The sequence below is a fragment of the Meleagris gallopavo genome, chromosome 2 (assembly GCF_000146605.3).
Source record: "Meleagris gallopavo isolate NT-WF06-2002-E0010 breed Aviagen turkey brand Nicholas breeding stock chromosome 2, Turkey_5.1, whole genome shotgun sequence".
Taxonomy (NCBI): Eukaryota; Metazoa; Chordata; class Aves; order Galliformes; family Phasianidae; genus Meleagris; species Meleagris gallopavo.
In genome coordinates, this window is record NC_015012.2 from 34,223,194 (window position 1) to 34,247,703 (window position 24,510).

A 24,510-nucleotide genomic window follows, 5' to 3' on the forward strand; every position below is an offset into this window, starting at 1 on the left:
AAAAAAGCATTGGAAGGAATGCAAGTTGCTTTGAGCTACCAAACATGGCAGGAGTTGAAGGAAGCAGTACAGCAGAAGCAGCAAGTCATGGAGGGATTTCAGAGTATGGAAATAGCAACAGACTACTTCTCTGCTTAACTCTGTTCACTGAAACCTCTGAAGGCAAATATATACATGTGTACACACCTACTACCTCTGTCTTCCTCTCTATATTCTTTCAATATATGTCTACTTAAATATAGCCACAGCTGCCTGAGCACACAGAGGTCACAGTAGGTGTGCTATCTGGAATCCTTTCTCACTTAACGTGTGGTTAATCCCTGTGAAAACTGAAAAAAAAAAAGGGACAAATTATGAGCAACAATTGGAGCTAGCAGCTAGGAGGAAGGCTTATTAGCCCCACAGGGCTCTCCTAGTCTTTTAAGTTAGGAAGCTGAGGAGAGGGTCACTGTCTGAGGATCTTGGATGCTACATATATGGAAGTCTCCATTAGAGGGTGGTGTCGGCTGCAAATGTTCTGCACGTAGTCTGCCACCAACTGCCAGCACCAGCTAATTCTTGCCACAGAGGGGCTTCTGACATTGTGTCTTCCCTGCCACATAAAGGAGGAAAAGTATTGATGTGCTGGAAGGACCAAACATCCTGGGAGCCCTCCAGAGACACTCATGAATATAAAGTGTCTACAACAGACCCTTCTGCTTTTATTCCTCCTTGTGTTTCTGCCATCACATGTGCTCTGTCATAGTATTAGTGCAGGATGAGGGTCAGTGTGCTGCACAGTGCCTAACAGCTGCCCTCCTGGCTCAGGGTGCTCCAGGCAGAGCAGTACTGAGCAGCCTTAGCAGTTCTGAGCCTCAGCACACTTTTCTGCTATCTGCCACAAATTTTGTGTGATCCTGCATGAGTCATTCAGCTGCTCCAAGTGCAGACTGCCTCCCTGTATAGCACTGCATAGTCTGCAAAATTGGTAGTGCAGTCCTCATGCACGCACAACACTTGCCCCATCTCTGGAGGCGTTCAAGGTCAGAATAGAATGGGGCCCCAGACCACCTGAGCTGATGGGTGGCAACCCTGCCCATGGCAGGGGGCTGGAGCTTGGTGATCTTTAAGGTCCTTTTCAACATATGCCATTCTATAATTCCATGATTCCCAGAATTTTGTGATGTGCTATAATATCACGGAACAGAATTTGAAACTTGCTTATTCCATAAGTCATTTGGGGACAGATGACATACAAAAGCAACATGGAAAATGGTTTCAGTGGGTTTTCCAATGTAATAAAGGATGGTATATCTTTTTTTCATTAAAAAATTCATTTCCACACCATTAAGGACCCCAAGCTCCATGATATAACAGGTCTGTAAGCTCAGTGCCAGCTCTGCTTCCTCTGCCAAACTTTCCACTGAATTCATCCCTTTGCCAAAGCAAATCGCTTAGACAGTTGTTTATTTTAAAAAGCTATTTCATCAAGGAGAGGGAAAGCAGGACAGCAGTGTGCACACTCTTGGCTCTGCTTGCCACTGACATGTTAAACAGTGGCAGAAGAGCACTGCAAATGGCAGGAATGGGGTTCTGTGAGGAGGAGGAAAAACAGCTACAATAAAAATTTCCCGCTGTCTGTGCTGTTCACTGTCAGTGGAGAAGCCAATGCAAAAACAAATTATATCATGCAACATGAACCGTCTTCCCCAGACAAGTAATCCTGAGTTTGCTGTTGCAAAGACTCCAAACTGTACCAAGGCAGTTCAGATAAAATTCTGCTCCCTGTATGGGGCAGATGCAGATCAGTTAATAGAAAGAGACCCACTAATCTCAGGCAGGGCTGTGCCCAGCTCTCTTTGCAACTTCAGATCTCTAAAAGGATTCTCCCAGGAGTTGAATTGTAACTCTGGAAGTATCTACATTGTAATCTAGACACAAGCGCTATAGACACTTCTGATATGTTACGTTCCATCTCGCCCTGAATCTGCAGTTCTACACACAGGAGCTACACAATTTATTTACCAAATGGTTGTTCAGGCAGTAGTGCCTGCCCATACATGCACCCTGCCCTGACTTCCTCAGTCTCCGACCCAACCTCTTCCTTATCCATTGGCCTCAGAGGCTGACAGAAAACACCAGTCTCTAAAAACGAATGACTGAAGAGCACAGTAAATGGCACTTAGAGTACAGTATTTCATTATTTAATATCATTCTACCATTAATGGCTATTTTCTTAAATGGATTTTGGCTTTCACCTCCTTGCTGCTCTTCAAAACAGTTACTACATGTGCTAAGCTTATTAAATGCACGTGCAGATTCTGAACTCGAGTCTCTCCCATGATAAATATAAACACTCTGACTCACAGTAGATGTCATGAGAAAAATCTGGAGATGGACACTTTTCCTACCCTCCTCAGCAGACCTGCCTGAACTGAAACCTCCCTTGTGCCTCTGTAGAGCAGCATAGGCTTGATTTTCAAAACGAAGCCTCAACCCTCTTTGGAGTCATGCAGCTACGACATGACTACAACTATATAGGAATGATACTACCTTACTAAGCTGACTTAGCTCTTCTAGGAGAATCCAAAACATTTCACAAATGGGTTTGTTATAAACCTCACACAAAGTAGAAGAGTTATAAAGCAACAGTTATGTCCATATCTGTCAGCATTCAAGGATACTGTAAAGTTTCATGTAGGGCAAATGTCACTATATTCAAGTAAGAAAATAAAATTCACACAATGGGAAGACACTGTTATTCCCCTTGGACATTTTCTTTGCTTCCCCACAGGAAACTAAGAGAAGAATTTTCACACACACAAAAAAATCAACCTTTTTTTTTTTCCTGAAATGAGAAAGTCAGCTTTTTGTCTGCTAAAACATGTAAAAACTGGTGAAAGAATTTCACTTTCTCCTGCCCACAACTTCCAGTTTATGGGAAATGGCAAAAAGCATTCTCTCTTGATCTAATCTATATATTCCTTTATAAAGTGGTATTGAAAGTGAGAAAAACACAAAAAGAACAAGAACCAGCTGTGCTAGAGAGCCTATTTAAAAAGTAGGTCTAAGTTTTCAATCACTTCTTAACTACGCCATCTGTTTACTGCATGAAGATAAGTACAGTTACAAAGCTTCCACTGCAAACACGGATGTCTGCATCTGACAATTTGGCCCTTTAAGTTTAAAATATCACTTCTTCCCCATGACCACTAGCAGTAAATAATCCTGTTTCAGAAAGAAGGCCAAAAAAAAAAAAAAAAAAAGTATTGAGTGGGATTGTGATAAATATCCTCCATAGAGAAGGTCAGTACCACACCTTGTAATGGAGCATTTCCAAAACTTCAATACTGAAATGATTTTTGCCTGTACACAATATTCCAAAAATAAAAAGCTTCCCAGGTTTGAAAAGATAATTTGTATTGTTTTAAATGCCAGCTGAGGAAACATGGCTCCGATTAACTCATGGCAATCAATTAGCCACATCTATATTTAGAAAGATATCCAACTCCAGCTGTTAAAACTAGGACTTCATTATTATTAATAAATCTGTGAACCAGACGAATTCTTCCTGGGCCCCTTTAGATGTTTTTAAAAGCCCTCCCTTTCCCACTACTTTTTTTTTTTAATTTGCTTTGCTTTGAGAAATGAAGAAAGAAGAGGATAATCAGATGTTTTAGTCTCTCTCTTCCTTTAATTGGCGAGTTATAGTATGTTTCCATGGTTTAAAAAAAAAAAGTTTGTGATTCAACAAACACAGAGAGACCACTGAGAATGGAAGATGTTATAGGCTTTGCAAAGCACATCTGGTTTGTTGAAAATTTTCTACTTTTTTTTTTTTTCTTTTTTAAAGAAACAGAGGAAAAAGAGGAAGAAGGGAGGGGAAAAATAATATGAGGCAAACATAAGAAATAGCTCAGCTTTGGTAAGGAACAGACAGTTCCCTTTCAGGAGTCCAAAAGCAGCTTATTGCCAGTGCAAGAGCCAAAGCCATAGGTTGAGCAGAAGTTGGAAAAGCATGCATTCAAATATAGTGAGAAGGTAGAGAAACATTTCCTCAGCATGTTATAGTCATTAAAGTAGAGCATCTCTTCTTGTTGAGGGCGTTATATTGCCTATGGCTAAAAAAGTGTGCAACAACTTCCAGACATATTGGTCCTTCTGCAGGAAGAGTTTCTGGTTATTTTTAAAGCAAAAGAGCGCAGTTTTTCTGCAAGCTTCTGATCAAGGAAAGCAGCACTGCTGTTAGATGTGTAGCATTTGCTGGTTTTTATCCCATAAATGACCTCATAAACAAATCACATTGGGCTTTAAGCCTCAGTGTGTCAAAGGAAAGGATCACATCTATCTGTAACATCAAACCAAAAGCCAAGGAGAGTCATTCACTTCCAAAAATGTGCACCTAACTGTAATGAAGTTGAAAATGTACCCAACCATAAAGTAGAAGCCTCCAAACCATAGAACCTCACGTTCTTCTCAGTGAAGGTGTGGAATGTAAAATACTGGTTTTGTGATTATAAAGCAAGTACAGTGTGAACATTACTATGCTGGAAGTGGTTTGAACATTCTCAAGCAACAAGATAACAATGAAAAAATTAGGCATATTATTCTCCACAAAATTCTGTCACAACACTAGCAAGTGTTATATTGCCAAGCTTTGTCTTCAAATGAAGTAGTAACTGCTGCCCACTGGCATTTGCTCTAGCTAGCTCTAGCTGAGACCCTGTAGCTCCCTGTTGTTAGCATCTGCAAGTCAATATTACCAACATTATCTCCAGAGGAAGGAAATGCTTTGCAATTCCCGAATGACATTACTGCAGAGTGATCAGATGAATAAAGAGTCTCAATATCCACATCCTTGGCCTGTATTCTGTCTAACCTTCAAAATCTAAGGCCTAGTAATCCAAAGGCACAGGTTTCATTAATAATGCAACAGGTCCCTTAACATTGCTTATATATCCCTGCAAGGACTGACACCAGGAGTGGAAACAACTCAATCCAAAAGAAATAACACATTTGCTTCATGAAGCCAAGTACTTTTAACATGCCAGCCAACAAGGGTAGATTTGCCATTACATACCGTTTACTTTAGAACTTGCTCTTCTCTAAACATTTTCATATGCTTATAATCTTTTCCTATAAATTCTTCCTCATTCAACTGAGAGACAGAGGGATTAGTGCCAGACTCCAATCATCAGCAAAGAACAAGCACCTCCTTAGCTGTGCAAAACTGGTAATGGAGGTGCAGACAGTAGAAGTACAAAATGATCACAGCAGCATGTGAAGAATAACACACACATGGTGCTGGCTTTGTCAAAAGGATTCAAAAAGGTCTGACAAACCATGAATGTTTGGGAACACTGTCCTTGCAATGAAGTACAAGCAGTGACAAAGAAGTCTAAGTGGAAAAGATCAGGTATTCAGGGTTATCAAACTACTCAAAGGTGCACTTTTAAAAGAAAGAAATGAAGTGCAAATGATCCCAATTGAATAAGCAGGGTGGGATGGAGGTCACTATCACTGATTACCAAAGGAACTCTTTTGAGAGATTGGTTAAAAGGCAGTCCCTTCAACATAACAGCACTGACATCATCATCACAGTTCCATGCCACACACAGATAACATTATCTGTTAAGGTAGATTAGCAAAAGCAGGTAAGAGCACTGAATGTTCTCTTAATCCTAAAATGTGGTGCTACGGATCAGATTAGAAAAAGATAGAAACTTCAGCCTAAAACATCTTCAGTGTCTATTATCATTTTTACTCCATTCCCAGTATCTAAAATTCCTGCTTTCACTTTGATGCATGTTTCCATCTCAATCAACGCTTCAAAAGGTATTCATACCTTGTCTCTAGCATCATTGAGGAGGTCTTCTAACTCTGAGAAGCTGAAACTGGCAACAGTGATGAAATCACTCATGACGGGAACAAACCTGTCCCCCGATTCCCGTATGCGTCTCTTCTGATAATCCAGCTCCTGAAAGAGAATAAGTAAGATATACAGACAGGCAATCATCAAAGACTTCTCACTGAGAAATAAGGGAGTGGGGAAGCCCACGTATTTCACTCAGTACGGAGTATGCTCTGTTTCCAAACCTCATGCACTAATTCAAAATTCTAACTCAGAAACCCATTTCTCACTAAATCCAAGGTTCTGGCCTTGCAACATGAGACAGAAGCCTAACGTGGGAAGAAGAAAAGCCTCAGTTATGGTTTCCTATATCCTAGAGTAACCACCACTCCCACGAAAGCCACCAGTGTGTTGAATTTCTAAAGTAACCTTAGTATCAAGTACTTAAAATACTGCAGATGTTTCTCTTTTTTAATTTCATTTTGTGTTTTATTTCTCTCTATGCAGAACGACAAATTTATGCAAAATGAAAAATAATAAGGAATGTAGGAGAACTGGAAAATTTTAATTGTGAGTTTCTCTCCATCTTTTCTTTACATGGTGGCTCAAAAGGCTGTATTCTTGGAGAAGTGCACACACCGTGTGCCTAATCTATAGATTGTGCTTCCTAGCATTGGACATCCTCTTTAGTTCTCTGAAAAGCACTTTCTGAGCAGCAAAAAAAGATGCCAAAATTGGTTCTATTCAGAAGAACAAGCTGGAAAACAACATTTGCTAGCACCCTGCTTAACGAGTAAGCATTTGCTTGGATGTTACAAAAGTCATGGATTTATAAAAAATGGAGCTACAGGAAACTAAACTTTGTTTATCTGACTACTAAAAAAAAAAATATATATTTCTGGCTCAAATTCTTAATATTAAGCCAAGATTACCAATATTATCCCTTCCCATACTCTAGTCACCACATTTGTGGCACTGAAAAAGCTACAAAGCTTCTTAAAATGACTAAGTTCTCATAAGACTGGCATTCTCCCATGTTTGTGCTTGGTTTGTGTGCAGCCAATGGTCTCATGGGGACAATGCAATGGTAATCTGGTATTTTATTCTCAGCTGAATAATCAGTGGGAATGATAAAGCCTTGCTTTCTCTGTAGGGAAATCAGCATGAAACAGCAGGTCAAGTTATGATCTGACCCTCTGTTCCCTTTTGAAAAAAATATTTTTGTGCTGGCTGCAACTTTAGTTACATGTATGCTTGGTGCTCAGTGTTACTGGCCATCAAAAGGTTGGTTCACAGAGTCAAATGAGTGGTTTTATAAGAATTTATGCTGAGAAACACCTTGGGATTTGCTCCATATTGTTGACGAATGCAAAGAATTACTTTGGTCATTGACAACCTAAAATTAGATGGGCTATCTCTTCTCTTCTGACATGAGTTGGAAAGAGAATGCAACCACTACAAGGAAATACCACAAGGTAGAAAAGCAGCAGAAAAACAATGAGTAGGTGTCTAGAGAGCAATCCACATTAAAGAAGTGCTGCCTCTCCTGATTTATATTACCTCCTCTTTTCCACTGTTTTTTCTACTACATCATCAGGGTCTGTCCCAAAAGCACTACTCTATTACACCACTTTGCAGTCCACTGTCTCTAGGCTATAATCTCTCTGAGCTGGATCTTAGAAATACAAGAAACGTCATCTTCTGAGGATTACACATTTTTTTTCAGCCACACTTTCTCATTCTGCTTTATAAGCTAATTTTAGCTCAAAGTTGCTACATCCACTCCTCACCATTCTCCCACTCCCTCCACTCCCTGAGTAGGTATACACAGTAGTTCTTCTATCTTACACACACAGTTGAGATCTACGGCATTTGGGACTGCTATGAGACAGCAATGTTTTTCAAAGCAAAATTAAAATTAGGTAGTCTAATCCTCAATTTCAAATTCAATCCTTCCCTGCAGAGTAATTCTTTCTAATTTAAAATGCCCACAGAAGTAACCAGCATGATTATGTAATCAGCCCAAGAGTGATGTCAGCAAACAAGAAACTCTTCTAAACCTTCTAGAAATGGTCTTATATTAGTCATAATAGTGTGACAATAGATGCTAGCACTGCCCTTGGCAGTCTGGGCTACTGGTTCTCCAGATGTATGAAATGATTTAACACGGCAGGGGGTTCTCAAAGCATTGGTCAAAATCTCCTTGTTGTACGAGAGAAGAATTCCACTGACACAATTCAATTCCAAATTTGGAGAGGACCAAAAATTACTTAGCTGTCCTTTTGAGAGCATTTTACATTAGGCAATAGCTATGTGAATATCTTAACAAAGGAATGAATCTTATTTTTACTAAAAAGCTACAAATCCAGGAAAGCAAAAGGTTAATAGTACCTTTAAGAACATCTGACTGTGAAACTATTTTTAGCTTTCTATTCTTGAGAGGCCCTGAAGAAACTTCTCAGTCATTGGAGCCAAGGCTGTGGTGAGAACGCACTGGACAGGAATCAAGAATCACACCTTTCCCTCCTCCCCCTTCCACCTGACAGCAATCTTCTATTGTTGCTGTAGTGCTGCTTTTTACATGCCAGAAAACCACAAACTGAGCAAGCAGTCTGGGAGGTACTGGCAATCCCAGATGATAAATATCATGGCAAGAAGGGTAAGGGAGGAAGATAGTGATTGAATGGGAAGAAAGGTTGCCCATTGAACCCATCTATAGGAAAGAGAAGAAAAATTGGCTGCAAAGGCAGAGGACAAATAACCCAATCACAGAAAGTAAAACAGAAGTAAGTACTCACATTTCAACAGGGAGGATTGCCTGCCTCAGCCAGAACTGGGCCTTTCTTCAAGTCATGAACTTAATGTCAGCTTTCACTTTACAGATACTTTTAATTCTCAAACACGGCTTCTAGTGAATGCAACAATATCTCTTCCCATTGCTGCTTTCTCCCTTATCCCAACAATCAAGGTTTGGAAGATTTGTTTTTTCCCAGGAGGCTCACTGGCTAATTAGGTAATAAACTGTTGGAGACAGCCAGACAGCCTGGTTGGTAGGCCACAGAACTTTTTCACTGCCCCTGGGATCCAAACCAAACTCAGGCCAGGTGGAAGGAAAATTAAGTCATCACCTGTCTATCTTATAGCAGATCTGAAGGACTGGAGAACCCTGGTTTAGTTTTTTGTAGATAGGTTATCTTTTCATAGAAACCACACAATAAGATTCCCAGCAACTGGTCCCCTTGCCAGCAGTTCCACAGAAGAAGCTGCAGAATGAACAGCAAAGGCAGCAGAGGGCATTTGATGAAAAACAGAAAATTTCTCTGGGATGGTACTGTTACTCTGTGGCTAGGACATACGAAAGGTGCCTTATATACCTTCACATAAGGGAAGCAAACACTTGAGACTGCTCAAAGCCACACACGTGTATCCATGGCATAAACAAGAAGCAAATGTGGGAGTTCCTAGCTCTTGTCACCAAGTACAGTGCTCTTGCATTGTGCTCTCCTGCCTTAGGAGCCTATCCCCAGGAACAAAATCAACGTTCTAACTAATAAAGTCTCCCAGGTAGGGAAATCACAGGTGACACATGAATCTGTGACTCCAGGGAGAATTTAGACCCATGCTTCAGCTTTAACTCCTACAGTTCAATACAAACAACTGCATCAATACACCATTTGTACTGTTCTCTGCTGAGATGAGATTCTCTGCATCAGGTACAGATTAAAAACAACTAACTTAAGTCCAATTAGAAGGTTTTCATTAATTTTACTGAGCAGGAACATTGCAGCTTTGCTTGACAGCTCCATTCTCTCATCTTTATCTAGTCTACTTTCCCAAGGAGTGCACAAGATATATTAGGGTTGCATACTAGAGTGCACTACCTGTTTGCTAGAACTCCAAGAGACATGTGAAACACTTGCTTAGCAGTCATCCATCCCCCAGAAAGAATTTTATTTCTCCTTCCAGTGCACGCTGTTTGTCAAACTGTCCTTTTACTTTCCAGTCTGCGATCAAATAAGCTTTTCATTAGGCTTAAGTCTGCTAAGATCATCAGCAGGAGCTCCACATGAGAAGCTTTTATTTGTTTTTTCTTAGTTAATGCATTTGGAATGGAATGGAAAGGAACTGAAAAAGAAAGTCCACTTTCTCTTATCATAAAATATATAGTGCCCCCGATTCTGACTGTGATACTTTACGTATGGAGCTTTGGAAACCTTCAGATACTTACAGCTTCAACAGCTTTCAATCCAGTCTTTATATTGTTGACTTCCTTCTCCAGCTCTACCAGGCTGCACAGGATACAGACACGGAGGAGATAAAACAAAAAGAGCAGTGTTAAACAGGAGTACAGGAACTGTGAAGCAGAACAAACAGATCACTGGTCCATCATATCTGATATCCAACTTCTGGCACAGCCACATCAGATGATTAGAAATGAGGAGAAAGGGATCTGTTAATGTTCTGTGTTGCTTTTTGTATGAGAGGTAAGAAGATGCAGGTTCTGCTTGCGTGTGGTCATACTAAAGATCAGGATTTTCATGAGAAGAAGCAGGAAGTTGCCCTCAGAACATCTCCCATGTGAGCTGAGCCTGACCCTCCTACAAGGAACATATACCACACGGGCAGGCTGGCACAGTGTGGGGGTCGCAGCTTAGCACACACATCGCTGTACTCTCAGATCATCTCTACACACCATTCATTGAGCCAGTCAACTGCTAAGTTCTATTAGCAATGCATTTAGATAATTTTTTTCTCTTCCTCATGACCCAAAATACTGCTGATTTTTTTCATCTCCATTTCTACCATATGAAAGTTCTTGAAGGCTTACATTGTAACTGAGCATGTAACCCTACTGCTAATAAATGTTTTTCCAGACACAAGTGGTGTACAGATTTTCTGCTTGTCACATATGAACAAGAGCTTTTTCCAAGGGCTTGTATGAAAAAAAGGCTTTTCATTTCCAGTTAAACAGTAGGTAGTTATTTTGCAAGTCAGTAGGTGTCTTCTCTACATATTTGATTAGAAGTAGGTTACACCTTCAAAACAACCAAACCTTAAAGTATGAACCTACATGTATTTTTCACTTGTATCTTTTCACTTCTCTTTCAGTAGGTGGTGTAGTTTCTTATATAAAGAACCATAGCTGGACAAATAATATGAAAAGATATTTTTACACAGAATTTGGAAATTAAAAACATAAATATTTTAGGGGATGCCTTGTGTGTTCACTGTCAACAAGCACCTGCAGAAGTGAAAAAAATTACTGAAATTTGTGCAGAAAGCAGGATGCAAAAGTTTGAACAACCTTCTTGAAAATGGCTAATTTAGTCTCTGTAGCTAGCTGATTCTGGCTTAGAAACAAACCAAATTATCTAGAAAAAAACCCATCACATGGCATAGATAGGGAGCCAAAGAATATGAGTGAGTGAATTACAGTGAATGAATTACAGTGACCAGTCCAGTTACAACATCTGATTTGGAAACAGAGTAGCTATAAACATGTCTGAGTAAAGCAGTCAGTTTAGTTAAGCAAATTATTTCAAACCAAAATTTCCCACTGATCTACATTTGAATAACATCAAGAATGTCAGCAAAGGCATTGCAGGTATCCCAGCTGGGAAGGCTGGTCACGATTTTGTAAGATCATCACCAGAGGAGGTTGTGGTAGAACATTAGGAAAAATTTCTGCTCAGAAATAGTGAGGTACTGAAACCAGAGGCTGCCCAGGGAGGTGGTGTTTCTGGGGGTGTTCAAGAAATGTGTAGACGTGGCACTGAGGGACATGGTTATTGGGCACTACTGGTGGTGGTGGTCTTTTCCAACCTCAATAACTCTATGATCCTAAGACAATAAAAAAGGAAATAATCATTAAGCTAACAGAAATCACTGTGAACTTCAGCTCTGGGATAGAGCAATAGGACTGGACTTACTTGACTTTTGCTGCTTCTGGAAGATGCTGCAATTCAGTCTGAATATCTAGGATATCTGGATAATTCTTTTCAAAGATCATAATCAAATAGTGCAACAGTGTAATGTTCCTAAAAAAATAAAAAATAAAAAAGGAAGTTGGTGATGAAAGGGAAGGGAAGATATGATTGTGACAAATGAGTGAAAAATATTTGGGTAGGAAATGTACTTGACTGAAGAAAATAAGCAGTTAACAGCTTTGCTATTGAAAGAAAAGCATCACAGATTAAAATAAATTAGTCCTTTATGAACCATTCCTACTAAAACCCCAAGTGCCTTGATTTGTTCTGGGAGCAACAGTATGCTCCCAGTCATATCCATAGATAGTATAATGGAAAAAACATTGCACAATACAATATACTATTTATCCCCATATGCCTCAGAGAATAAACAAACGTACTAAAGTGACATTAAATAACAAGGGAAAAGTGAATTGTTCTCAGAGGCAATGTGGGGAAGAAAATAAGAGTTAACTAAGAAAAATAAAAGATTCCTGGAAGTCCAAAGGTGCAAAGAAGATTCCTACAGTAAAACAGCTGTATTCAAATAGTCAGGCTCCCTGATAAAAAAAAACAGCTCAAGTAGAAGTGGAAAGAAATGAGATCTAGGAGGGATATAGGAGCAGGTTTAAGGATTGTAAAATAAATGGTGAATTTTGCATCAGTGAATTTTGTATGTAGAGAAAGCAGCCAGCCATAACAGCTACTTGAAGTGGGTGCTGTTTGGTTAACTGACAAGAAGATAGCAGATGGCCACAGTTTCACTAAGACCAGAGCCTGGAAGCTGGAGAGAAAATAGGATCTACAAAGGGCATTTAATATGTGGAAAATTGAGTCAAGCTACATTAAGGCAAAAAAAGAAAAAAAAAAAAGTTCAACATTAGCTACACATGTATTAGCATGTATTAGCCTCAGTATATGGAAAGGACATCATGTTAGTCAAAACAGAGTCTTGTTATTTCAAACTCTAATAGGTAGCAAGAATTTCCTATGGTTTCTTGCCACTATTATTCATTCTGTCATAATCTGAAGTCATTTCACCATAGCTGTGGTCTCAGCAGGTCTCACAATTTGAGGAAGATATAAGTTAGTATGAAGTAGTATAGGAAATCTCCAAGGAAAATCTTAGTACTGCTGAAGCCTGAAGGTGGTATTCACTTCCCAGTCATAGTTGAATTAATTTCCAGAGCCAGTATGGGGATATGAACAAAAACATGGGATAACTAAAAAGACTTGCCGTCTGTGTCCATAAAGTTAGCTCCACTACCAAAAACCCAAACAAACAGCTATTTTCTTAACTGCTTTAGACACAGCCAAGGTCAGTCTTACCAATATGACTTGTAGTTCTGGTGTAGGTAAAGTTTATGAGAGTCTTGCATCAGAAGCATATTTCCATGTTTCGCAGGACATGTAAGACTGTGGTCAGATTTTTCTGTGTTTTTTGCTAAACCACATTCATAAAACTTTAGTATAAAAGGCAAATTCCATAGAAATCCTCCTCCTCCCAAACTTATTTCAGTGTAATACTACATTTTGTCATCTTTGCACAGCACTGCAGAAACCCAATCCAACAACAGATGTGCACTGTTCAAACAACTGGACGAATTCGAATGCTTTGTTATTAACTCATCTTAAATGCTTCAGGATACTTTAGAGTAAAAAGCACTACTTAAATGCCAAGTAAGACATGGCCTGGAGAGTAAAAAAAAAAGACCAAGACCAAATACACTCAGTTCTGTTACTATGTTAAGAGGTGCAGCAGCACAGTTACTAACTCATTTGAGGCCTTTTAGCCTACCTGTCTATGCTGGATTTGGTATCTGCAATTTTGTTCAGGCTGGAGACTTTGAAGCCATACGCGCTTCCCCTTTGGCCTTTGTTCATGTAATTGCCAAAGGCCAGAACGACCTCCAGGAGTTGCCTCAAACGTTTGCTGCGGATGAGTTCTTTGGATGCCAGAAGAATGGCTTGAAAAGAGAAAAGAAACAAACAGGTTATTGTTGTTTTTAACTTATTTTTGCCCCTTCTGAAAGGCCCCAAAGTGCCCATCTGACTGTTGCACAGTAAATGTTACAATGCAGCCTGTTCATGCGTGGTCCTTCCCCACCCACCTTCCCAGATGCAGTACAACTGGAAGGAAGATACACCTCCTCATTCTGCAGGACACTCCTCTGAACCCAGGAGTAGGGCTGTTCTCCTGGGACTCCCACACTAAAAACACAGGTAGTGGGAACAGGGGTAAGTCTAGAGCTCATCTGAAAATGCAGAGTGGAAGATACTCCCCTCATCTCTTTCATAACCAGGAATGATGCACAGAAGCCATGGCACTCTTCTTGTAAGTCACACATTTCCACAACATCACAGTTCTGAGGCACCTAACCTAACAGCTCCAATGAGATGGAAAATGCAAGGACTGAAAGTGGGAAGGGAAGGCTGACCTGCACAGAAGGGCCATGGAAGCTTCTGTCAGTTCAGCAATATCTGGTAGCACACTGACATGTGTCAGGTCATATTTACAGTATAACAACAACACTTTATTAAGTCAATTGGGTGTAACAGCATCATACAGAATTTGCTTCCCAGTGCATTGCATGTCTTGGATTCACTGGCTTTACAACCACAGCACGGATGCAACAACTCCTTTGAAGAAAAGTCTCTCTTTACCTTCCTTGCCCATTTACCCAGCCCCTAGCAGAGCCTTTAATCATACCTTCTACTTTTGGCTTTGCTTCTGCCAGCCTCTCTGGAAACTTCTTCTTGAAGAACAATGCTTGGAGTCGCTGCTGATAGTGGTCAATCCTACACAAAGGGTAGAGTAAAATCAGCACTGAACTTGAACCATATTTTGAAGCCCTGGGCCAGTATGCTGCCTACATAATCTAATGCCTGAGTGTTGAGACCCAAAATATCTATGCATGGGATTACAAACATTTCACACACCTAACTCTACTTAAACAATGCTTTTAGAAAAACAGAGAGCCTGAATGCATGAGTTCCAGGTGAAAAGGAGCTGGAAGGACTCCCACTACTCTCAAAACATGAGCATCATGAAATCCCTTTTTCTGTGAACAAAGCTAGGAGACAGATTTCTGCTTGTCATCAGGGGATTGTCCTTAAGTGACAGCATGGAGAGTGTTTATTATCAATGAAAAGTTTGTGTAATGAAGAAAAACATTTGTAACATTGGAAGGCTTCTGGAAAACGCAAGGTATAATGTTGGCCCATAATCTCTTGCACATTCCCCCTCAGTGCCAGATGATCCATTTTTAACAACAATTACAGGTGCTTCCAAGAAGCTCTCAGTGCTTTTTCCCATAATGTATTGAACAGACCTGCTCATTTCAAAGAGGAAACGATCTGCCCGAGCCATGCGCTCTATTTCATGTTTATGCTCCTCCAGCAGGTCGGTATCACTCTTTTCAGGAACAAACTTCAGCAGCTGGAATGGCAGACACAAACCAAACACCAAGACAAGAGTTTTATCTGTTACCATTGGGAAGCATTACTTTGATTCAGCCATGTGACTGTAACTTCAAGCGCAGCTGCGGCTACGAAATTGACCTTTTCAAAATATCTGCTTGCTGTTGTGCCTTTGTCCTTCACTGACCCTACTAGATTCATTTTCATCTCCAAAGGGGAATTTCCCATTTCTAAATCCCAAAGGCCAAGTACAACTGCAGCTTACCCAAGGGGAAGTACAGAAAGAACTCTAATTCCCACAGCACTATGCAGAGTGTAGACTGGTGCGTACAATAACAGGATGCACCCCAACCAGTGTGAACTACTCCTTGTGCGTATCTTGGAATGCACACAAAGCCCCATCTATCTCTCTCTTGGGTCCGCCCTACTCTGCGGAAACAATAAACAATAACCAAGCCACTAGATGTGTATCTGACACTGGCTGCTATTCATATGCTGACCTTAAAAGCTCATACTTTGACAGATTTTTGACATATCTAGTGATAGCTATGCTTTAGTCTGGTTATAAATACTGCCATGCATGCAGCTCCAGTGCACACCCACAAGGAAAAAGCTGCTTGCAAGAAGCACTTTTGCTTCTTTGCTTTCTTTCATATTTCATCCCACCACTCAAAAGTGCAGTACTCAAAGGTGTGGAGCATCAGAAGTTTGCACTGACACATAAAGCAGCTGCAAACATTCAGTTAAGATGACAAGTAGGCTATACATTTCCAAAATGGAATAGCTTTTTGTATATGATTAAATACATTGACTGCATACAAAGAAATAATTACATTTGTCATAAAGGTGAGAATTATTACATTTTGTGCCCTCCTAAGGAATTTTATCATATGCAACTGTGGTCAGAATATCATCTTTCATCCTCTATGAAAGGGAAAAAAATGGAGGAATGGTGTTTTAATTGTTCTGTTTTGCTTTCCCTACCAGCTATGCAGTGTACAAATGGAGGACAGAAGTCTCAATTGTTTTCTAACCATTCTAGTTAGAATGCAAGTTTCCTTCTTAGAGGTCAGAGTCCTGGCTGCAGCCATCAACATACACAATCTGATTCATGACATTTCCCAATGGAAAAGCTGGGCAAGGGAACACATTAAGAAAAAGAAAAAATTAAAGACTGTAAAAGTCACAGAAAAGTTACAAGTAAGAAGAGAGTTCATGAAAGCAAACCCCATACCAACTGTAACCATGCATATATTGCATCAGGAAAAGTATACTGGTATTGGAATCCAAAAGCTCAAGGGATCAAATTCAACCTGACACAAATAGGGATAAACAAGGGAGATATGCTTGATGACACTGGGAAAAACAGCATTTATCATGCTCCAACATGCAGTTCAGATCCACAGACAGACTAGCAGAGCCTCCACATACATCCACTTACTTTGGCTGAAGAAAAGACGGTGAGAAATTTATTTATAAAGTATAGCTGACTGCAATCTTACCTGTTCAAGCATATCTTTTGCTAGGTCTTCTTGCTCATCCATCTTCAAAATTGCTTGTCTGATTTCTTCATTAGACAGCTTCAACCTTTCAACAGTAACAACATTCTACCGTTAGTGAAAAGTTCAAATTACTCAGTTCAGAAAATAGGAAATCTGAAAAGCTGCACTTAAAAATAACACAAAAGAGCTGTGGGAAGGTCCTACATGAAACTATGTTTCAAAGGCTGAGATTTTCTATTTTGTATTTTGTTTTTTTTACTTTTCTTTTTTTAATCCACTGCAGTAAATCAAATACACGCTGACTACACACGTCAATTAACAAAAATCAAATCCTCATAGATCAAAAGTGCTTCCAATTTCCTCCTTTATCAAAATACTTCCCTCATCCTTTTACAGCACAAAAACCCTGCAAATCTGCATAGTTTGTAAGTGATTGTGAGCTCTTGTTTCATCTCAGCTTTTAAATATTAAAGGATCTCCCAAGGTAACAAGTAATGATTCTGATCTTTCTATGACAAATCTGTTTGTGCTTGCTAGGTTCATTCCATTAGCAGTCACAGCTGAAAAAGGAATCGACATCACAGACAAGTCCATGTTTTATACACAATATGGAAGAAGCACTAAAAATATAAGCTTATTTTATTAATATCTGAGGTGTTAAAAATATATTCTCCTTATCACCTACTCCTGTATATTTGTGTGCAATAGGTAGGAGTCATCAGTTACAACTAAACAAGAAATCAATAAAACAAATCTTCAGGGTCTTCAACTGAAACCCAGGGCAGACCAGTCAAAATTAGGGATCACTGAGAGGCTGTTTGATATACTGCCAGAAATTAATGGGTGGTTCTCAGTGCAGGTGACAATAAATATATGTGCAAGCAACAAATTCTATACTACCATCCCACACTCACAGCACTCTCATCGATCTCCCTAGCAGAATAGAGGAGAACTATCCAGAAGAAAATCTCAATTTTGGGACTGAAACAGGAAAGTTCATATAATAAATATTTGAGTAGAGAAGTCTGCAGTCTCCATGGACCTTCAACAATCATTATAATTAATTAACAGCAGAAAGGAAATTGTGAATATAAACAAGAGGCAGGCTGATGCACAAGCCAGAACGTTTTTGTCTTCTGTGTTAACCAACTCCATGTTCAAATTTCACTTTGCTATTGCCATTTGGACAGAATCACATTTGTATATAAAAGCAAAAGAAAGAGCTTTATTTTTACAGACAGGAAATATTACTAAATCTGAGAAACTTAAAACATTTTAATATTGCCCAATACAACAAACAGCTGGAAACTAAAATATGAATCAGCAGAAACTCAAAAGCTTTTAAGTATTACACCCCTTAACTAATTACGCTCACTCTGCTCCTAATTGTTCACTGCTAGCTGTCCACTTTTGACAAGGAAGGCAAACTGATAACAGCTAAATAAGAATTACCACAAAACCTTCATAATAGGGCCATATTTGAGAAATAAAAGGATTAGAAGGTTTAGAGTTCAGGCTGGAAACTTTTTACTTTAGGTCATCAGTTTTCACTCAAGATCAAAACAACAAACCTCAATACACAGGCTTCTGCATAAAACCCTACATTCTCAATCAGAAAGCTGAAGTTTCTTTTGGCTTTAATAATCATGAATTATGAAGTCTATGGTTGCATGACCCTGAGTTGATCAAATTCTGTGACTGCACAACTCCTGAGAAGTCTTTTTTTTGGGCGTAGGTCTGGCTCTTAGCAGACACACATACACATAACCAGACAATTTGGATGCCTACACTTCTGGAATGTGTCACAAAGCACACCTTTACATTTTCCAGAATCTAGCCTTCACACAGAATGCTTGTATCTTGTGACACTGGCACAGTGTGTCAGAGGAGAGACAAGAGGCCAAACCATGAACACCAGGATTTTTGTCAGTGATGTGTTGCTACTCTCACTCGAGATTTATGGAAAAAAAAGAAGAAAAAAGTATCTTTTTTCCATGAAAATAATTCAAACAATTAGTACACTGACCACCTCTTTACACAGAGATCCTGTGTGTGTGTTTGGGGACTCAATAAATATGACCAAACAGAGAGGTCTGAGGCACATTAACAACACAGAAAGTGTGGCTCACATTACTGTGGATTTCACTATTCTGTCCAGGAGCCTGAGGACTTCAGATTCCAAGCTCCACTGTTTGCTGCCATTTATCATTACTAAATACACTTGAAAACATCATCTGTTCAAAAATAATGGAGAGCCCCAAGGACAGACAGTTATACAAACACTTTGATTTCTTGAATGATTCTGTGCCCAGCCATTCGCAGAAAAACATCTGGCTTGGATGGTTTAGCCACAGTGGAGAGAACCAGAAAGCTTGCCAGCCCCCTGCTGAGAAGCAGTTTAACTTAGTCACTTATAGGCCTGTAATGGGGTCATGATACCTGCAGGTGTGCATCCTCGATTATTACCAATCCAATTACTAGTACAGAAGGTTTTATGGCAAAACAAGCTTACTCTTCCAAAGCAGGCTTCTTTGAGGTAGGACATATCTCAGGAGTTGTAAGTGTCAATGGCAGTAAACAGGGATCTTTCCAGTAAAAACTGGCTGAATAACTGGCCAAAGAATTCTTAATCATGTGATTTTTTCTTGTATCTTCAAAATTAATGTTCAGTCATGCAGTAGATCTTAAAGATGGACAGTGGTAACATGAAACAGATGTGCTGCTTTTAAACAGAAACAGGTGAAGTGATTAAGTAGGAACCTAAAGCAGATGCATAAACTTTTTCCATTTAGAACTAAATAGAGGCATCCCTCAGAGCCTAAAACTCATGAGGTACAGACAGCAAATTAATGTGAAATTGCAGCCCAAAAAATTACGCTGCAGAAATTACATTTCAGTAAATCAAGTGTCTACTGAAAAGTTTGCAATGACTTTCTTACAAGCTTCGCAGATCCAGGCACTCTTCCTCCAGCTGCTGGAGACAACTCTATTCAGAACAGTGTACAATTCAAGCTGCATTCTCTCTGCCTCACACTTCTGAACCAAAGCAACAATCCTGGCATCAGAACTTAGGAAATAACTGTAACCAGGAGAAAAGACTGTGCTTCTTTCCTCAGCTGCAGACTCATTCAGAGCACAGATACTGACCATGGTTTTGTTCAAGAGCAGCCTGACACCAGTCAAAAGAGCAACGGAAAGGATCTTTACTGAGAAACTCCCTCCTTCTCCCCTTACCCACACATCTTGTGGCAGTATATAGAAGTCCAACTGCTTGAGTCATCTTCAAGCAATGTTAAAATTCAACAAGTACCAAGTAACTTCTGATATGGTACTTAAGCTGCCTCCCTCTATCCCCTCCGGCTTCATAAATAATCTCTATTGACTCTGCTGAGTAATTCATCACTAATCTCCCCAGGACACCTCGGCTGATTTAACACCAGCTTCACTTGAAGACATCAAGTGGTTTATTGTTTCGTCCTCTTGGAGAAAGTCAGCAGCCTGTCTCTGAACATGCCTGGGAGACATGCTGCAGCTTTACATCAGCTTCCCTTGCAGACACCCAATGCTCACTCATTTTTCCTTCTTAAATATATCCATTGATTTGAATCACAGTAACCTCCCCCCTTCATTCCTCTCTTCCATGGATCAAAACAGAATATTTGTGGCTTATTAACCATCTCCCTCCGCATATGAAGTCAGTCACTTCATGGGTTTGTTCCTTGGATTTTGCTTAGCTTTTAAGAAAGCAGCTTGTCTGCCTGCTACCAGAGAACCTTGAACTGTGTTGCAGCTACATTAGTATCTCATTCCCACTTATTCTTTTTCTTTGGAGAAAGGGACTGTTTTTAATGTATATCAAGACTGAATTAAATCACAGGGTTTGTGAAGATGCTAGCAGTTGTAGCTGTGACACTGCTGCTGCTAGCTGAAAACACTGAAACAGGCCTTGCCCTTCCTCACGTGTGAGCATGAGCTCAAACACGTGTGCTTCTCCACATATTTAACTAAGGCCACTTTGGGGAGCTCACTCAGTTTTTAGTTTTTATTGATCACAGACTTCTCCATCTCCACAACTCATTTCACACAGGTTAATAGTGAATTCAATCCCAAATTTTGTGATTGGTACATAAACCTTCTCAAACTACTAAGCTCTCCTAAGGGACTGTACAACTGAAAAGCTGCAGGCTGATGTTAAATAGCTACATTCTGAGAAAACTCACTGTTGGTAACCCATAAAGGCAGGAAAAGTAGATCTCTCTTCCTACTTTCAGAAAAAGCATTCAGGAACATTAGGGTGATCTAACTGCAAGTTAACCTAGGAGGGAAACCTCTTTTCACAGTTTATCTCAGCTGCCAACACATCTTGTCAGTGAAGAAGACAGTGTCATAACATTTTGGGAACAACAGTGGGGACTTTTATCACATACAACTTGCACCACTGTATCAACGTGGACAAAAATCTACCAGTGCATTTTCAGCACTTCATTGTGAAAATATTTTGCTAAGTGCATAAACAAACAGCCTTCTCTTTTCTTTTACTTATTCAGAGAAAGTTCATGAGTGACCAAGATACTCTGCATCCACACACTCTCAATTTCCTACCAAGAAGTATCTGAGATGCCATCTTTCCAAGCCAAGCAGGGCCAAACTTGGGAATCCCCAAATGATGGTGACATGTTGATGAGACAGTTGTTCATCCTTTATTACAGCCCTACCTACTGTTTCCTATTCATGATTTAAGACAGAATGACACTGGCTGATAGGTTAAGTTTAACTCTGGGGATTATCACACTCTGGATTTATTGTGGACATTTACTTAAAAACAGAAAATTCTTCCAGGAACCAGGAAGCAGTGTTTATTGCCTGATGTTTTTCAAGACAGAAAAACTGAACTACTGAGTCCAATGAACTGTTTCTATATCAAGATATGATCTGTACCCCCAAATTATCATAGTACTTAGAATCTGCCTTAAAATAAGGGTGAAAAGTGTATTGCCACATGACAGAAAAGCACATGGGGGGCTGGGGAACTGCACAGACAGCACATGGAGATCAACATTGTCTGAACAGCTCATCCCTTCAACGTTTGAACTAAAAGGGTTTAGAAACTCCGAGGAGGCACAGCTATGTGAGAAAAATACTTGGTCTCTTCAGTATTCTGGTTGGAAGTGCTGCACAAGTCCCTTCTCCCCCACTGATAGATATTCGAAACAACAATCATGAAAGACACAAACTTTTAGTACAGCCACTTGCTAAGCCTGGTTCACAGTATATAACTACTATGAGATTAACATTTAAAATTATTTTTCTTCAGTCAGATTGTGTAGCCTTCTGCTACTAACTGTATTTATGACATCTTCCTTGCATTCCTACTGTTTCCAGCCTCTTGAAAGGGTTACTGCTGACTAGCTGGGCCACAGGAATAACAAATACATCTCGGAACAACTCTGACATAATCATTTTGCTGGAATTCAAGCAAAAAAATTGTCCAAAAAAGTTCCATAAGTATACAATCAACCTTCATGCTCCATGTGAGTGATGTTTCTCATAAGACCAGACTTCTGCAGAGCATTTCACAGAACAGAACAGTAAGAGAGATACAAGCCATAGGCAAGTTCTGTAAGGAACATTTTAAGATGTGGTACAATAAAAACACTAGAGCAGTGAAAATACTATCTGTTATTGAAGTAATGAAAGGAAAGAGGAGCCATACTGGTGAGAGAGGTCAGAGAAGTTTCCAGCTGTGAAGCAAAAGCAGGGAAGCACAGGGATCTGGGATGGCTCTTCCAGACCACACAAGTCTGACAGTAAATTCTCCAGCCTGGTGGAAACTGAAGACATCGGGAAATTCATGAGGGATAGCAGGTTTCCAGAGTGACAGAAATAACTCTATGTTGGAAACACCATTAAGAAAGCCAGATTTGAAGACAGTGGGCGCCTGGACTCACCACAGACAGATGGTTCCACGCCTTGGTTGAATTATAGCCTACTGGAAACACTGTGAGATAAACTGATCTTGTGCCTGTTCAAATCTTTACAGTTGGCCTATGGGAAAGAACTTGGTTCTGGATCCATCAGGTTCCATTAAACAAGAACTATTACATCCTCCCAATGAAGGAAAACTGAAAAATGTTGCTATCAAGTTGCTAAAAAAAAAGTTGTTTTTTTTTTCAATGAAAATTGAGATGAGGACAGGGAGGAAGTCCTATGAATCTCCTCACTGTTAGCAAAAAATAATTAACAATTCAATTTTCATCTCTTTTCAGTTCACCATGCTCCAGTTTCTCTATGAAACAAAGCAAGAGACATCAATTTCTCACTCTAGCTAGATTTTGGCTTGTTGGATCATATGAAATATGAGCTCTGCCTGACCCCTTCTAACACAGTGTTAGTAAAACAAAAACATTTGAGTAGTGGAGGGAAAGAAAACCCAACCCATGCAGCTATTTTACTTTAAAGGACACGGCAGTTTAGTGTAAACAAAGGGGGAATAAACTACAGGGATATATGCACAGTAAGAGTAAATTGGAAACAGCTGTTGGCAGATACTGTGGCAACCTGAAAGCTGGGGCTGCAGCTCAGGGTTGCTCAAACTCTCTTTGTTTGTCACCATTTTAAAATATTTTCTCACTGCATGTGTCTGCACACCCACATGCACATGTGTAAGGTGCACTGCAGGAGAAGCAAGGACATGGCAGTAACCAGGGAAGACTTGGCTAGGAGCATCTCTCCCTTTGGGTTTAGCCTAGAAGAGGAAGCACATGGATAATGAAAAAAACTGCAGTGGGGTTGTATAATCCTTTTGATTACTGTCTGCAGCCAACCCTCCCAATTGCTATCTTCAACAACAGATCCATGTAAGCAGAAAGTGCAGTAAGAGGTGCCATTTTAGTTCCCAAAGATTTTTGTTTTTCTATTTGCCTTTGAAAGGGAGATTTGGGGAGAAGAAGCAATGCTGGTCCAAGCTATGAGATACTTCATATATCCTGGATGTGAAGTTATCTGTGACAAGCATGAAACCATCTAAGTTAATGATAGCTGTGGTGACAGCAAAGTTAACAGGGCACAATGCAAACTGGCAGGTATTGTTAGGCCTGCTAACAATAAGACCAGATTATTTCTTGGTGGAGAAGCTTTTCAGCTCTTGAGTCCAAACTAGAACTCAACACATACTGGCTTCATGGCACATCTGGAGTGATCACATGCTGCATACCTTCAAATGCAAAGCTAGTGCACCAAGATCACTTTTCTGGAGGCAACAGGAGGTATGACTCGTTATGGGGACTGTCTTTTGTCTCTCTCTCACTGTTCAGAGAGAATTCCTTAGGAAAGGATAGGTTAGATTTGCATGGCAGAAGAAGTGAAAAGCATGCTGCTGCTACCTATACTTGCTCCTGTTTAGGGATAGAAGATATTTAAAAATAGACAACTAGTGTCATAGCAACTCATGGATCACTTTTTTGGATCCACCTCAGCCCAACCACCTGGGTACACATTATGTTACCACTCCAGGAAGCATTTCATGTGCTTACATGACTTAATCCGTGCCCCAGATACACTTTCACAGGGCTGTCAAACAGCATGAAAATCCTGTTGCCCCTATACCTTCAACATCCCTCTGCCCCAGCCTGCAGTCAGCTGCCAGCATGAGCAAAAACATGCATTGGCAACTACTGCACAGAGAGAAATGTAAGCCTTCCCTCCTTGCTGGTTTGGATGGTAGGGGTCCTGCTGACATGCAGGCTAATGCCACATACATAGCATAATGAGCACCTCCACGGTTTTCACCAAA

General features: G+C 40.0%; 1 protein-coding gene across 2 annotated transcripts in view; it reads right to left on the reverse strand.

Moving 5' to 3' along the window:
- Positions 1-5,800: 5,800 nt before the first annotated feature.
- Positions 5,801-24,510, reverse strand: part of DAAM2 (dishevelled associated activator of morphogenesis 2) — a 74,968-nt gene continuing 56,258 nt past the window's right edge. For both annotated transcript variants that reach the window (XM_031552406.1, XM_019613511.2), the window contains 7 exons: positions 16,719-16,803; positions 15,129-15,235; positions 14,507-14,595; positions 13,595-13,763; positions 11,761-11,868; positions 10,059-10,119; positions 5,801-5,956 (listed from right to left, as the gene is read on the reverse strand). In XM_031552406.1, the coding sequence (XP_031408266.1) occupies positions 5,819-5,956; positions 10,059-10,119; positions 11,761-11,868; positions 13,595-13,763; positions 14,507-14,595; positions 15,129-15,235; positions 16,719-16,803 (757 nt within the window). In that variant the 3' untranslated portion in view covers positions 5,801-5,818. The remainder of the gene's footprint in view (positions 5,957-10,058; positions 10,120-11,760; positions 11,869-13,594; positions 13,764-14,506; positions 14,596-15,128; positions 15,236-16,718; positions 16,804-24,510) is intronic.